Source organism: Temnothorax curvispinosus, unplaced genomic scaffold (assembly GCF_003070985.1).
Source record: "Temnothorax curvispinosus isolate PA1 unplaced genomic scaffold, ASM307098v1 QBEX01014901.1, whole genome shotgun sequence".
NCBI classification, from domain to species: Eukaryota; Metazoa; Arthropoda; class Insecta; order Hymenoptera; family Formicidae; genus Temnothorax; species Temnothorax curvispinosus.
In genome coordinates this window covers 355,956-370,761 of record NW_020224681.1, presented here as the reverse complement: position 1 = coordinate 370,761, position 14,806 = coordinate 355,956, and the positions used below count along the sequence as shown (strand labels likewise).

The 14,806-nt window shown below is 38.9% G+C and overlaps 1 protein-coding gene across 3 annotated transcripts; it reads left to right on the top strand.

Annotated features, from left to right (window-relative positions):
- The first annotated feature begins 5,078 nt into the window (after positions 1 to 5,078).
- On the top strand, positions 5,079 to 14,730 carry LOC112465101 (eyes absent homolog 4). Of its 3 annotated transcripts, XM_025032490.1 has the most exons (10): positions 5,079 to 6,230; positions 6,336 to 6,349; positions 9,528 to 9,648; positions 9,992 to 10,157; positions 10,455 to 10,638; positions 10,722 to 10,857; positions 11,204 to 11,287; positions 11,439 to 11,704; positions 12,309 to 12,765; positions 13,090 to 14,730. In XM_025032490.1, the coding sequence occupies exons 3-10, from the start codon at positions 9,537 to 9,539 to the stop codon at positions 13,269 to 13,271; spliced, it is 1,587 nt and encodes a 528-aa protein (XP_024888258.1). In that variant the 5' UTR covers positions 5,079 to 6,230; positions 6,336 to 6,349; positions 9,528 to 9,536; the 3' UTR covers positions 13,272 to 14,730. The 3 variants fall into 3 exon arrangements, with proteins under 3 accessions (XP_024888258.1, XP_024888257.1, XP_024888259.1); XM_025032489.1 differs by lacking the exon at positions 6,336 to 6,349; XM_025032491.1 differs by lacking the exons at positions 5,079 to 6,230; positions 6,336 to 6,349 and adding an exon at positions 8,492 to 9,212.
- The last annotated feature ends 76 nt before the right edge of the window (positions 14,731 to 14,806 follow it).

The following is a 14,806-nucleotide window of genomic DNA, read 5'->3' as shown; positions in this document are numbered from 1 at the left end:
GGAAACCACGAGCACGCAGCATGTCACATCCGGTCCGGCAAGGATCTCAATCGGTCATCGAACCATATAATATAATCCGGGCATAATATATCGATAAACACACAATTCTGTGCTGCAAAAAAGCATAGAAAATGTAAAAAGAAAAAAATTGACAATTTTCAGAATCGTGAGAATTCCCTGTTGCCACATATACAAGGGTGGAGGCAATTTTCGCGCAGCCAAAAGCATTCGAAATTTTGTATTCGCCGAAATTACATTGGAACTATTGACGATCGTTTGATTTTAATTCCTCGCCGTGATCGTCCGATAGATCCTTTCCACCCCGCGATCTACGCCACTGCCTAAATACTCGGATTTCACGACATGTTTACAAAGATCCTAGAGATAAGTTGAGAATGGCCGCCGCAGCCCCATGTCTCCTCCATGGGTGTAAGGTGACAGCTGCCTGCGCCTGCGTGCATGCATACATACACACACACATTCACACACAGAGAATATCTTCGGCGAAAGAGAAGGCGTATGAAAACTGAGTGACGAACATAAAACGAATTAATTATTTAAATTCGCAAGTCGCTTAATATTTAATATCCCAAAAGTATTTCCAAAAGTATCAATAAACATGTGGAATTGGAGCATTTCATCTCATTTCCACGTTTCTCTCACTAAATCCTGCTTAACAAGAAAATCAATGACTTCTGATTGTCCTATGGAAAACTTTTTTAACTTGTACGTTTCATGGTTTTTTTGATCGGTTATTAATGTGGTCACAGAGTATACTTTGGTTCTCGGTACCTGAACACTGAGTCGGAAAGATAGAACACCCTGTATAACAAAGGGAGAGACGCACGAACCTAACTCACACCAACATCTTCATCACATATGTACATCTGTCTTCCACATACGCGCACGACGAAACGGGGAGAAAGATATATCTCGCTTACTTAGCTTTGGTCCAAAACTTACTCGCAGGATCTCCGCACGTGTGCATCCATTTTCGCAGGATATGTAGTTCAAGTATACGCGCGTCGTGTACTCATGGCAAAAGAAGCGCGTGTTGGCCTCTAAAACCTATCGAGATTATATTTACATCAACATATAGCATCTCGTCAATCTTCTTCAGATCTTCGTCGACGAATGTGTCAATACTTATATCCATTAACTCTTTGCGATCCTATGCTGATGTAAACTTGACACGATGATTCATGATGATCCTCGCAAAGGTCTCCGAACACTCGAACCAATGAATGATCGATGAACAATATTCTAGGAACACTTATAAAATGCTCCAGTTATCAATCATTGATCGTTACATCTTTCATAATATTGAAACCATAACAAAAATAAAATACTTAACAATAATTTATCAAAACATCGAAATTAATCTTGACTACAAAAGCAGAACCTCCTTCCCCTCATTTTAGTACCATCTGAAATATATCGATTGCATGAACCATCAAGTTAATTTGTCCAACTATCGCTTGTAGAGAAAGGATTGAAATAAAAATCTTTAATTCCCAATTTTCAATCCTGAACTCTTCCAGAAGAATGTAACAAATGAAAATAGCTGAAATTGACGAGAAAAAAAGATTATTAAAATAAGTAAAAACATTCACTTAAATAGCGGTCCTGAAAAAGTCGAGATCACACATCCTGTAAGTAAAAATATAATAACGTTACCGACGTACGTGCTGTTGACAATAACCCACGGGCCCGCCGTCTCTTGAACCTCGACATCGTATACATCTCTATGTACCGGCACTTTTCCTAAAGTGTTCGTACACATATACCTCTGGGTGGTCGTTATGTACATACGTGCACCATTAATACATTGAAGACGACTACAAGCCACCCGCATATCTCGAAAGACTGAACCGCGTATTCTTTCTCTATCTCCCTTTCTTCCCTTTTCTCGCTCTTTCTCTTGCGATTTGCGAAGCTCTTATTCCATTATATCATTATCTAAAGGTATCGCGCCAACTATAATATCATTCCGCCATTTCTTCACCGGCCATGCAGTTGATGACGCCATGTCTACCTCCAGCTCGTCTCATCTCTTTATTATCCGTCGTCTCTGCAACGAGTCACTCCTGAGAAACGCAATAACATCCGTTGCACGTTAGAATCGATATTTCTTTCACGAAGGCGGCATATCGCATTTGTCCTGAGAAACACGGCGATACGAGAATCGCCACCTCCTTCGAGAGGCTGCTGAAAATTTGATTCGTATGAGAAACTGATAGTGGAAGACGGTAGACTCATAACAGTTTCGTGTTCAGCATGTGCACGCAGCTTTCTTCAAACTGTTGAAATTTAGGAAAGATACGTAATTGACATGTTTAAAGGAGGGCATTATAAATAGCATCGGATACGCGAAGAATATTTTACGTTACGTCTTTTAAATTAATTTTGGTCAAACGTTTATCCTTTGTAATCAAATGTAAAACATTACGCGTAGAAATTGAACATAATTTTCTAAGTTGACTTAACAACATTTATATTATCCTGTTTGAAGAATGTCACGTATATACATATGTAAAACTCTTACGTAAAACAAACATGAATACGCGAACAACACAACGTGCAGCAAATCTACAGTTTTCAATAAAGAGATAAATGAGATGGCCGGATTCGTATAAACACAAAGAGATTCCCGTGTTCGACGTTCCGTGAAAATACAAAAACTGGAGAGTGGATTAGCCGTATTTATCCTATCCTCGCGTTTACCAAACATTATGTAAAGCATTTTCTCCTTTGTTATTCGTCACAATAAGCTCTGATGTCAATCATCGTGTAGCTCGAATATTCGCTATTATTTCACAAACGTACGTCTGTTGTTGGTTGTTAGCAGGGGATAATGTTTCCGGAACGTACGATAGTTAATAAGAAAGAATTGTTAAACGCGCAAGATAAATGTATGGATATTTAGGCATATTCTAGCAATAACAATTAAATAGATATTATAGGTGTCATTTGTAAACGATATAATACTGCGGAAACACGTGCGAAAAAAGCGTTCGTGAGCGCAGCGCTTAAACGAAACGGGAAGGTTTCTCGAGATGCTTTTATGGTAACGTTAGCGAGACTTTTAACGAAATTTGAGAGTCCATCAAGCTGGTGGAAAACGCACAATGGATGTTGGTACAGGATGTAGGAAATTATATTGCCGTCCATGTTGTTCCTCATTTTCGTCATCGTTCTTGAAAAATGCAGACTCACCCTCGCCGTTACAGTTACATTAGCCGCAAAGAGGTTTCAAGTTTAAAAGTCCACAGCATGAAGTTTATCCCCCAAAAGATATAGCATCCTGACAAATAAATTATTTAAAAATACATTGTACAAAGTTATACAACGTTCTAATTTTTCGACGAAAGTGTCGGTTTAAAAAATTCTCTCTCAAACTTTCTCCTACTTGTTTTAATTTTTCTGACAGAATTAATAAGTTACATTAATTTTATAATACATATAAATGGTAAATATATTGAGAAAAGTTCTTATAAGAAATGCAAGTGCAATATTTCTAATGGAAAAAAGGGATTTCAAATAATTTAATAATTTTTAATTGAAGATTAAAGATAAATTTCTGTCAGTTCCTTAATCCAGTTAATCCGTGTGCGAGACGCGCGGGTTCTTAAATTTTAAAGGTTTAAAGGCAGAGGGCCGCTGTACACCTCGCTGTAATAATATCTCGCGAACGGCCATCCCTCGCCCTCCATAATTTCACTCATGGCGAAGGCCCTACGTTGTTTTGTCACGCAGTGACAGAGGAGAAGCAGACATCTCGCGGCGCGGGCGCCTTTATCGCGCCGTAATCGATAAAGCGAGAAAAAAGGACGCAGGGACATTCTCGCCTTCCAGGAACCCACCGTAGTATGACGTAGTGCCGGCGTGCCGGATAGTGGCGTGGACCTCCCGTCAAGAATTCTCTGTCTCCGCATAAAAAGAAAATTAAAAGCCAAGAAAGACCGTCAAGACCCCTTCCCTCCTCTCTCTCTCTCTTTCTCTCACACAGATGCAAAAATGAAAGATTAATTGAAAAATTATTTTGAGAAGGACTAAAATATCGGACAATTATTATTCTCGCTTTTTTATTCGATACTACGTGAATTGTTTGGAAACAAAATTGGATCTATATCTATAAATCTATATATCAATAGTAAATAGTTTGATATCAAGCGGAACAAAAGTGTAAACGAGATTAAAGCACAAAACCGAGCGATGCTCTTTTTACACCGCGTCGTTCGTGGGATCCTAAAACTAAAAAACACGCATTCTACAACTCTTATCAAGATCGGCCATAGATCCTTTTACGTGCTGTCTTCTCTGAAAAACTTGTCCCGCCAGGGAGGAGCGTCCGTGCCGAACGATTTGTACAAATGAACGGTGACAAGAGGTGACACGTATTCGAATGTAAAGGGGTAGATTCTCTTTCTCTCGCGCGTTAATTCGCAACTTCTCTCTCTCTCTTTCGTCATTTCTGTCTCTGTCCTTCTCGCGCGTCGTCATCGCGTTTGATTCTCCCTCCTTATCTCTCGCGCCATCACCCACCACGCGCGCGATTCGTTATATCCTCTCGCTCTAATTAACGAGCGACCTGTGTGCTCTGTGCTCAGTGTGCGCCCGCCACCCGCCGCCCGCCGCCCGCCATGCCAGCCATGCCGATTGCCGGTGAGAGCGAGACAAAGAAGGAAAAAGGAATGCGCGCGAGGGAGAAGCTGCACGTTATGCGATCCTAAATAGAGATATGCGTTATTGAGCAGTATCATTGCGCGCAAACGTAGAAATAAATAATAAAATGCAAGGAAGAGAGAAAGTAAAAGAGCAAGAAAGATATGATGAACGCGTGTGATAAGAGGCAGAGAAGTGAGAGAAGGAATGTATAATTTCTCATTTTGGAGGAATGATCATTTCGGTATGCGCGTAATTCGCGTAGCAAGTAGCAATACGCAATAATGGTTTGGAAGAAAAGGAGGAAAACAGGGAAAGAGAGCGATAAAGACAGAAGAGGCAGGGCAGGGAGAAAAGCGGAGGTTAAAGGACGAGAGGAGAGGAGAGGAGAGCGCGGAACAAAGAGAGGCGACTGGACGAGACGAAGAGGGCAAGAGGGCAAGAATGAAAGAGAGAAAGGTGAGGCGAGAAGAGGAAGAGGAAGAGGAGCCGAGCGGGTGACCACGTGACCACCGGGCGGGGGTGGCAGGCGACATTTCGCATGCTCAGAACTCCACACTCCACAACAGGCCACGACACGACGCGACCTGTCGTATCTGGACAGTGGACGTATCGCGCTCTCTCGCACACGCGCACACACGCACACACGGCGAGGACTCGAGACTCGAGGAGTTGAGGACCCGCCAATACATCTCTACGCTAGGTCGCTACGCGAGACGCGACAGTCGACACGCGACGTGACGCGCCGGGGCGCCGGGGAAACGATGGTAGTGAGTCTAACGTGAGCGATCAGCGATCTCTCCGCCGCGCCGCGCCGGAGATTGGGGAGTTGGGGACTGGGGAAGCGTTTTTCCCAGTAGGAGAAAAAAAGCCGCGGCGTGCCGGGAAAATTAAACGCGCGAGTCTCGTTGGCAGTTGGCACTGTTGGCAGTCGCGGTCGCGGGTCGCGGCAAGTGATCGTGTGCAGGTGGCGGTGCATCGGGTGCGTCGGGTGCACGGCCAGGACTTGGGGGCTTTGCACCGCATCCCCCGCGCGAACGCGAACGGGCGAAGCGGTGAGCGGCGAGCGGTGATCCTGCGGAACGTCCGCCACTCGGACCGCGGACGAGGCTCTCCCCGGCCCCGGTGACTGAAACTGATTGGAACGACGTGGATCGGTGGATCCGATCGTTTCGAAGACGTGCATCGCCGCATCGAGACGGAGACGTGATCTCTATTCTCTATATGTATGTGTGTTGGGTGCCGGGCGGTGCGCGAAAGGTAACGCACGCGTAACGCAGAGGGTGGTGGTTGAACGCGCAGCACGATGTTCCCGTGGTCCTGGAAGATGCGAGGAAAGTGAATGCGTGGTCCGTGGATTCCTATACGACTCGACGTATTTACGCGCATCCGCACGGACCGCACGTAGGAGACACGCGCGTCCGCCCGCCCGCACGCGTTACGCACCCCCGGCTCCCCGGGATGTAACGATGCTGTTGTCAGGAGGAAATCACCGACGACATCCTTGAATATTTGTCGGAGCACTCTGTCTCGAGTCTGGACTCCGGAGCCAGCAGCGACGGAACGTAAGGCTCTGATCGATGTTGTTTCGTTAGATTTATCGCGACAACTGCTCTTTTTCCTATCCCCTATGGCTATATGCTAATGTGGAATGTTTCTTGTTCTCGCAGCACGTTTGATACATGTACGTATGCCGAATCAGGATTTGTCGTTATGCCCAGATCGTGTCGCGTGTCGCGTGTCGCGTGACAGTAGATCTTCCTACAAGTTAATAGTCTAGTGCAGCAAATATAAATATATAGAGGGATAGAATATAAATTTGGAAAAAAATGCGAGTTAAAAATATAGAAAAGAGGTATGTAGGTTGGAGTACATAATTTATGTTTATATTCTGTCGATGAACGTAAAAAATCGTTGAAAAGTTAATTTATTCAAATAAATTCTTGACGTGTCTTTCGTATCGCACGTGGCATATTTTGTATATTTGAATATATTACCGAAATAAAAATTATATTATATTAATTTTGCGTAACACGTTTGTATCTTCAAAACTATAATTTATTATTTTAGAACTTAATAATGTCCTATCTCTCTTTCTCTTTCTAAATCGGTTCCATTAATATTTTACTAATTATAATTTAATTCCGGAAGAGAACACTCTTCAAGTGATTTTTTTTCAATTCAACATTCTTGTGTATGCAATATATGAGAAAAAGATAATTATCCTTTTCATGTTAGTTATATCAGGAATTAAAATAATCTGTCCTAAAATAAAAACGCATAAACGTTCTAAACATTCCATACGTGCACATTTTTTTTTTCTAAAATTGTTAAATAAACGAGAAAAAGAGGGAGAGAGAGAGAGAGAGAGAGCCGTGAACGGCTGTTCGCGGATGTTCGCATACACGCGTAAAATGTCATTATCACGTGAGCATGCGTAACTTATGCATCTCATTCGGCTCGTTACGGCAGTAATGTATTTTAATTGGCCATTGCGTAGTATCAGACAATACGTTCTCTCCAAAAAGCCTGTCGCGCTGCTTAACGACAGTTTTATCCAACTATTTTCGTAACAGTTCACAAAACTGCAACCAATAAGTTCTATAATATAGAAGTGATAAAGTTTTAATATTTACTTTTTCGTGAGTGACGCCCTTCACAGTGAAAGACCGCAAAGTTAGAAATGAAAAAAACATGATTTTGAGAAATTTTATTCAGATATTAAGATAAAGTAGTTAAAGCTTATTCTAAAAAATTATCTGAAAAAAAAATAAATTTAATTGAAAAATATGTACATATGAAACGTAAACACAGGTTTTCTCTCTATAATTAGTAAAAACTAATTTGTATATTTTAGAGCTAAAGTTTTATTAATGCATATTTGAATTTGTTGAATATTTGAAAAATTATTAGACTCGCGATTTAACACCTTGTTTTCATTACCGGTACTATGCACCGAATATAATAATATTTTGATAATCATTCAACGCTGATATTCTGAAATAAAATTCAAGTTATTTTATTCATCAGATCGACAAAATTTTAACCGAAAAAAATCTTCGATGTTATGACGAATAATAATTAACGTATTCTACTTGGAGGAGTAATAGTGCCATTATGAGGCTAGTCCAGCTATTATGAAGAAAGTCCAGTCAGAAGAATAACATTTATTAAAAATAGGATAACAAAGTTACACGAAAAAACTTTCAAGTTAATGCTCTTGCAGTGAATAAATTTGTTCAAACAATAATAAATCTAGCTATTATGAGGAGAGCTATTATATACCGATCAAAAAAATAACATTTTCAAAGGACGTCTAAGAAACTTTTGTATTCTTCACGTAATGTGGCCAGATAGGTTCGGACAAAAAGCTTTTGTCTCGATAAACTTCTCTTGTGTAGCCATCCTTAGGCTTTACTTTTCCTTCTGTCTCCCTCTCCCTCTCTCTCCCTTACCTTCTCTCTTTCTCTCTCGCTCTCCTACGGTCGACGACGTAAACCGAGCCATTAGGTGGACTAGAGGAGAAACTTGCGCGGATAAGCAGCGGCATTCCTCTTGTTTCGCTGCATTTCGTTTTCCTTGACGGTTGACAGACAGACAGCCAGTCAGAGTAGGCAGACAGCAAGCTAAGCAACTCGCCCGCGATAAACACTTCGGCACAGGCTTTTGTTTAGATAAGCGGAGTGCCTTTCATCTCTCGCTTCACTGTGCATTATATGCGACTCGGCGCGGCGAGATGAGCTGCAACGATATATAGGGTGGCTGTACAACGTCGTATTCGGCAAAAGTCTTATTTCTTAAGATTTCCCTTACGGTACTACTTACTCCAATATCTGCATGATCCGCACGCACTTATGTATACATAAACCTGTACATAGAAATCATTTGCCAACGATAAAAAGAAAGTTTTTCAAAGCGGAAGGCGATGAAGAGAGAGTAAAGAGCTGGCAATAAGCCCCAAATCAATATTTATCTACGCTCTTCTAACAAATGCCACGACAAATTAATTCGTGCCTTTCGACGAGATTATTCGTTCAAAAGCGATTGCGCTTAAATGCTTCGTTATCAAGGTACTCAAATCGGCTGTAAAATCAAAGTTGTACTTTTATAATACAATATTTGAAAAAAAAAAAAAGAAAAATTGAGACTTGCGTATACGAGCGTGGTCACTTATCTCGAGGACGTCTTAAAGGTATCTTCTGCTTTTTGCGCGAATTATGTACGAGACATATGTACGCGCACGGGGGCGGAGTACAGATATAGATAGTGACTTGGCAACATAAAGAATACATAACGCAAAGCATCGAGGATCGTTCCATTGGCTGGTTTCGGTGCCTCGTGGTGTACGCCTACCCAGCCAGTCACTCCACCTCTTCGACACGCAATTGGCAGACAATAATCGAGTTCTCACGCGAACGAGCAGTCTCGTGACCTCACAGGTGCGCGATCTTCCTTCACCTGCAAAGTGACGAGCGTGCGTTAATGCACAATCGTTCAATACACGGTCGTTAATGCGTTGGCATACGGATTTAACTGCTTATCGAGGAGTAAATTTATGGCATTCGCGTCTCCGCATGCACCATTAAATTACATTTACAGATTGCTGAAATATAAGAATAATTGTATATTATTATACTTTTTATTAATATATTATAACATTTTGTGTTTTACGATTTTATCTACGAATTCTCTTTCTCCCCTTTTTCTCTCTCTCTCGCTCTTTCTCTCTTTGATTATCTCACATGTTTCCAACAAAGAGACATCGATCATTTTTAAGTTACAATATTCTTTTGTGATGGTTTCGTTATTTGTTCTCACGCTCTCGACATAAAGATACAAATCGGTGATTTATGTCATTACAGTAGAGTGATATGTTAACCGAAGACAATGATCCGACAAAACCAGCAGGGGTTTTAGACAATGCTGGCAACGTGTCTTCCTCAACAGAAGCCTCGGTACAGCATCCTCGCGCCGCAAACAATGGTAGATAGAACATGCAACTGCATTGGCGTAGAATAGATATATTGCCACATAAAATCAAATTTAAATTATTAGATCCCGTTGCTTTTACATATAATATATCTAGAGGTAACATTGATGATTGCTCATTAATAGCCGATATCTCGTTACGATAGCTTAAGCACTTTTTGCAGTTCGCTATTTTCACGTTTATTTTAATCATTCCAATCAGCTTCTCGAAAGTACGATTAAAAGAGTAGCAATCAGTATCGTTCTAGAATTCTAAATCATTAAGCAAAGATGCAAAATATAGACATTTCGGAAAATTGCATTTATAAACAAAATGTTTTGTCCATTTTCATACAAGAGACCGAAGTTAAGAACGAGGTGCAGGACTGTCCCGAGAATGACAGTGTACCCGGTGGTGAACTATACATCGACGAGAATGCCGAGGAAAAGGAGCAGGAATATCCGGACTCGATGGAAAAGACGGATTACGGATCCCTGTACGGACCCAACCAATATTACAACAGGTATTTAAACATTAATTCGCCAAATACAGTCCACTGATTAAACGTAATGAGATTAACTTCATTTGAAAAAATAATTGTGATGAAAAGATATTTCATTTGCCAGAGAAATGTAATTTGAATAAAATAAAATACGAAAAATATATTTGTAAAAACTCTTGATAATTCGACTTTTTAAATAAAATCATTGTTTAATCGCCAGACTACGTACGTATTATATTTGTAAAGTCAATCCGCTTCGAACAAACAGATCCCCATTATATTTAAAAAAAATTTATCACGGTTTTTTCTTTTCCATAGCCTGTACAATTCGCCACCTTACGGATCAACGACAGCTTCGAAAAACGCATCAAGCTTGCAGAGCTCGTACCTAAGCTCTTATACATCGTCAAGCTCGATGACGCAGTATCCGTCCTACGCCAGTTACAATAGCGGGACGACAACCTTCCCGAATATGGCGCAAAATATATCATCGGCCTCTCAGGTGAGAACGCACTCGATGTGTTCGATTTCCATCCTTGATTTTTCCCCAAATTGCGAATGACCTTCCCTCCTTTTCTTCCGCAGAAATTAGACTATAGCGCTTACAGCAGTAGTTTGTACGGAAACGACAGGGTACCACTCCAGTATTCCGGATATTATCCTGTGCCCGGTTATCATGCGCCGCCAGCTTCGTTCAATATCGGAAACATCAACTTTGCTGGTAATCTTTTACTGTTAGATCGCGCTCTTTTTTATTTCTTGCAAATGATAAATGAAATTCCTTGTAAATAAAATGCAACAGTTGCATGGCACGAACTGTTGGAAAAACAGTGGTGCAAAAATGAAACTTTTGCATTCAAGTCGTTTAATCGGAAACTGGTTTAAGTTTAATTTTGAAAATTATGTTAAAATGTATCGCTCTGAAACTTCAATATTCTAAATTTATTCCAAAAATAAACTGATGTATACAAGAGATTTTATAATTCAAACAATAATCATTTGCACGTTTAATGAGAGCTCTTTACAAAACGATCGCAACGTTAACATTATTTCGTATGCGTGAGAAGATTCAACCAAGTCCGCGCTCACGTTGGACCCAACGACACACGATGCGAGCGATCTGACCGCACGGGAAACCGCAAACATCGAAGGTAATATATTATATAATCTTACATAATATATTGTCAAAGGTAATATATCATTTTTGAAAGAATATTAAAAAAAAGAACATAACATACGTATAATGAAGAATATTACTGAACAAATATTAAGAAAAAAAACCTGTAACTGTCCACTTTCCAGTGGCAACGACGAAGCCATGCAGGCGCGGAAGAAGACAGAGCGGAAGCGGAAACAGTATCGGTTCCGCGGATACGACGGAAGCCGGCCCCGAGCGTATATTCATCTGGGACCTCGACGAAACCATAGTCGTATTTCACTCCCTGCTAACTGGACAATACGCCACCAAGTACCGTAAGGATACAAACCTCCTGGCTCAAGTGGCGTATAGAATGGAGGAGATGATATTCACTTTGGCGGATACGCACTTTTTCTTCAATGACGTAGAGGTGATAGAAATTTCTTGCAAGTTCCCATGTATAAACTTTATATAGAATGATCTCCCGCTGAAGCAGAATATTTAAATAACTTTTATAGATTCGAAAATATAATTTAAAAAATGATTTAAGTATTTTATGTAATTATTTAACTAATATTCTATATATCTAATATTTTATATAGTATTTAATTTTAATGATTATATAATACTTAATTCTATTTTTTAGAGAAGAATATTCTCTAGTATTACAGAATGTTACTTATCATAACTATTTTTAAATTTGCAAATAATATTTGAGACACTTGATCTCTGAATGGTCTGGTATAGTCTTAATATGGTTCGCTTCCTGCCAGCGTCCGTAAGTTGACCATATGTGATCTTTAAAAACTAACATCTGCATATAGACTACCTGTATGGTATAGTGCAATGTGAGATTTTAGCTAGAACATAATGAATTTTAGAATTTTGTATTCGTTACAGTCATTAAAAACAATTTTAAAGCCTAGACGAATCATATTCGGCTCATGTGCTTTACGGTACATGATGTAGCAATTATGCATACTGATAATTCATACTTTCAAATGCAAAAACAAATATTACTTTTTCTTTCGTAGGATTGCGATCAAGTGCACATAGACGATGTTTCGTCGGACGACAACGGGCAGGACCTGTCATCCTACAATTTCGCGACCGATGGCTTTCAGTGCGCGTCTGCAAACAATGGAATATGTCTGGCATCCGGTGTGCGAGGCGGCGTCGATTGGATGAGGAAGCTAGCGTTCCGTTATCGTAAAATCAAGGAGATTTATTGCAACTATCGGAACAATGTAGGTGGCCTCCTGGGTACAGCCAAGCGCGAACAGTGGCTGCAGTTGCGTTCCGAGATTGAAATGTTGACTGATAACTGGTTGACGTCGGCAGTGAAGTGTCTGAACATTATCAACAAGAGAAGCCACTGCATCAATATCCTGGTGACGACTACGCAGCTGGTGCCCGCACTCTCTAAAGTCCTGCTATTTGGCATCGGCGGAATATTTCCCATAGAGAATATATACTCGGCCTCTAAAATTGGTAATTATCAAACATAAAGAAACAATTAAATAATTACCCAAAAAATGTTTAACTATATAGCTATATCACTTGATTACATCATGAAACGGAAATTACATGGTAATAAAAGACAGCTAAATTTATAGTTTATCCAGCAAATAAAATCCAGCAGAAAAATAAACTAGAAAGTTTTTATTTTTATTTTAAGTAACAAAACAAAATATATATATGCATAAATAAATTGATATTTAGTATAACTTGCACTTTTAAACAAACTACTAAAACTTTTTGGCAATTTTTCCATTATTTTTGCAGAACCGTAGCAAAGTTACATTCTCGTTTTAGGAAAGGAGAGCTGTTTCGGTAGAGTGGTCGCCCGATTTGGCCGTAGATGTACGTACGTGGTGATAGGAGACGATTCGGACGAGGAAACGGCAGCGCGGGCGCATAACTTTCCCTTTTGGAGGATAAATAGTCACTCAGACACTCAAGCCCTTTATACTGCCTTAGAAATGGGATTTCTTTAATCAAAAGCACGTACGAAAATCAGTCTCTGTCAGGAAATATTTCGGTCGTATGGAAAATCGCATGACACGTATTTCTGTGCGATTAACAAGAAAAACTAGCGATAAAACCATGCGCTTAACACACTTAACATTCCCTCATTCTTTTTCTGGAGCAGCTCTTATCATTCCTATAACTTTTATCGTGTGTAATATACATAAAAGAAAGAATGACACTTTCGCAACTACGTCATAGTTATACTCGCCGATTCGCCTGAAATGATTCGCGAGTTTGGTCGGACATCTCGTCCGCAAGTGATATAGAATGAAAGTAAAATTTTAGTGATAGCAAGAAAATTCGGAGAACAAAGATTTATATGTAAAATAAGATTCTTTCGGACGGTTTTCTAGCATTGTGGACTTAGTCACGTGTACTATATAAACTGAGAAATCTGTGAAAAGTATATATATAGATATATATATATATATTAATAATAATATACGTTTCATGTACTTAAACGCACTACGTTTGCATTCTTTTTCTTCTGATAAAAACGAATCAAGCGATTTTTACTAGTATATGTGGTAACAGATTCTAATAGAACAGATTTTTTTTCATTGACATTATTTACACAGCTTGTATGGATTTACATAATTTTTCACAAGTTATTTTTATAGTTATCATTCACTTAATATACCGTGATACTTTTACGCGCAAATTTATTGCAAAGAATCAGTCTGATTGTTCGTTACATTCCCATTAATTATATCTGCTTTATACCTGTATTTGTCATACTACGTGTATTTTTTTTGTTATTTTTACATTCCTTTAACCTCGCAAATATAGCTGTAAGCAACATTATGTATATTTTGAAAGTATCCATATCAATTACACATTATACACACGCCATATAACAATCTTACTGGACATAAATGCATTAGAAAAAGTATTTATATATTTGTAAAAATATTATATAGTTATTACCATATTTTGGAATTGTATAAGGCTATTTGACAAACGAAAAAATGCATTAAGTAATATAATAAAAAGGACGGAACGAATTAGTATAGTTACTAATTACAGTTGACATCGTTATGTGTAAAAACAGTTTATAAAAATTTTCTGAATATATCGTATTATTCGTTAACAAAGCTATTAATAAAAGTATAATTGAAAATATAATATGTAATGACTGTTCGTGTCTCAAGAAAAGAATGGGAAAGTGAAAGTAACTTTATTCTTTGGTGAAGAAAATCATCTATGCATCAAGTCTATGTTAAATTATATGTGGTACTAATTTAATATCGGCTATTCTGAAAATAAATAAATATTCTAAGATTCTGTTTTACTTAAAACATATATATATACCTGTTTAAATTTCATTAACAGTTCTGTTTATCTCTGCTGTTAACATACTTCAAATATGAATAATACTTTATATTCGATATAAAATAAAGTTTTTTTAATTTTATTTCTTAAATAATCATCTTTTGATATTACTAAAAGTTATTTAATTGACGCTCTTTTTAGTCACAAAATGTTTTATTTTCGTTCATTT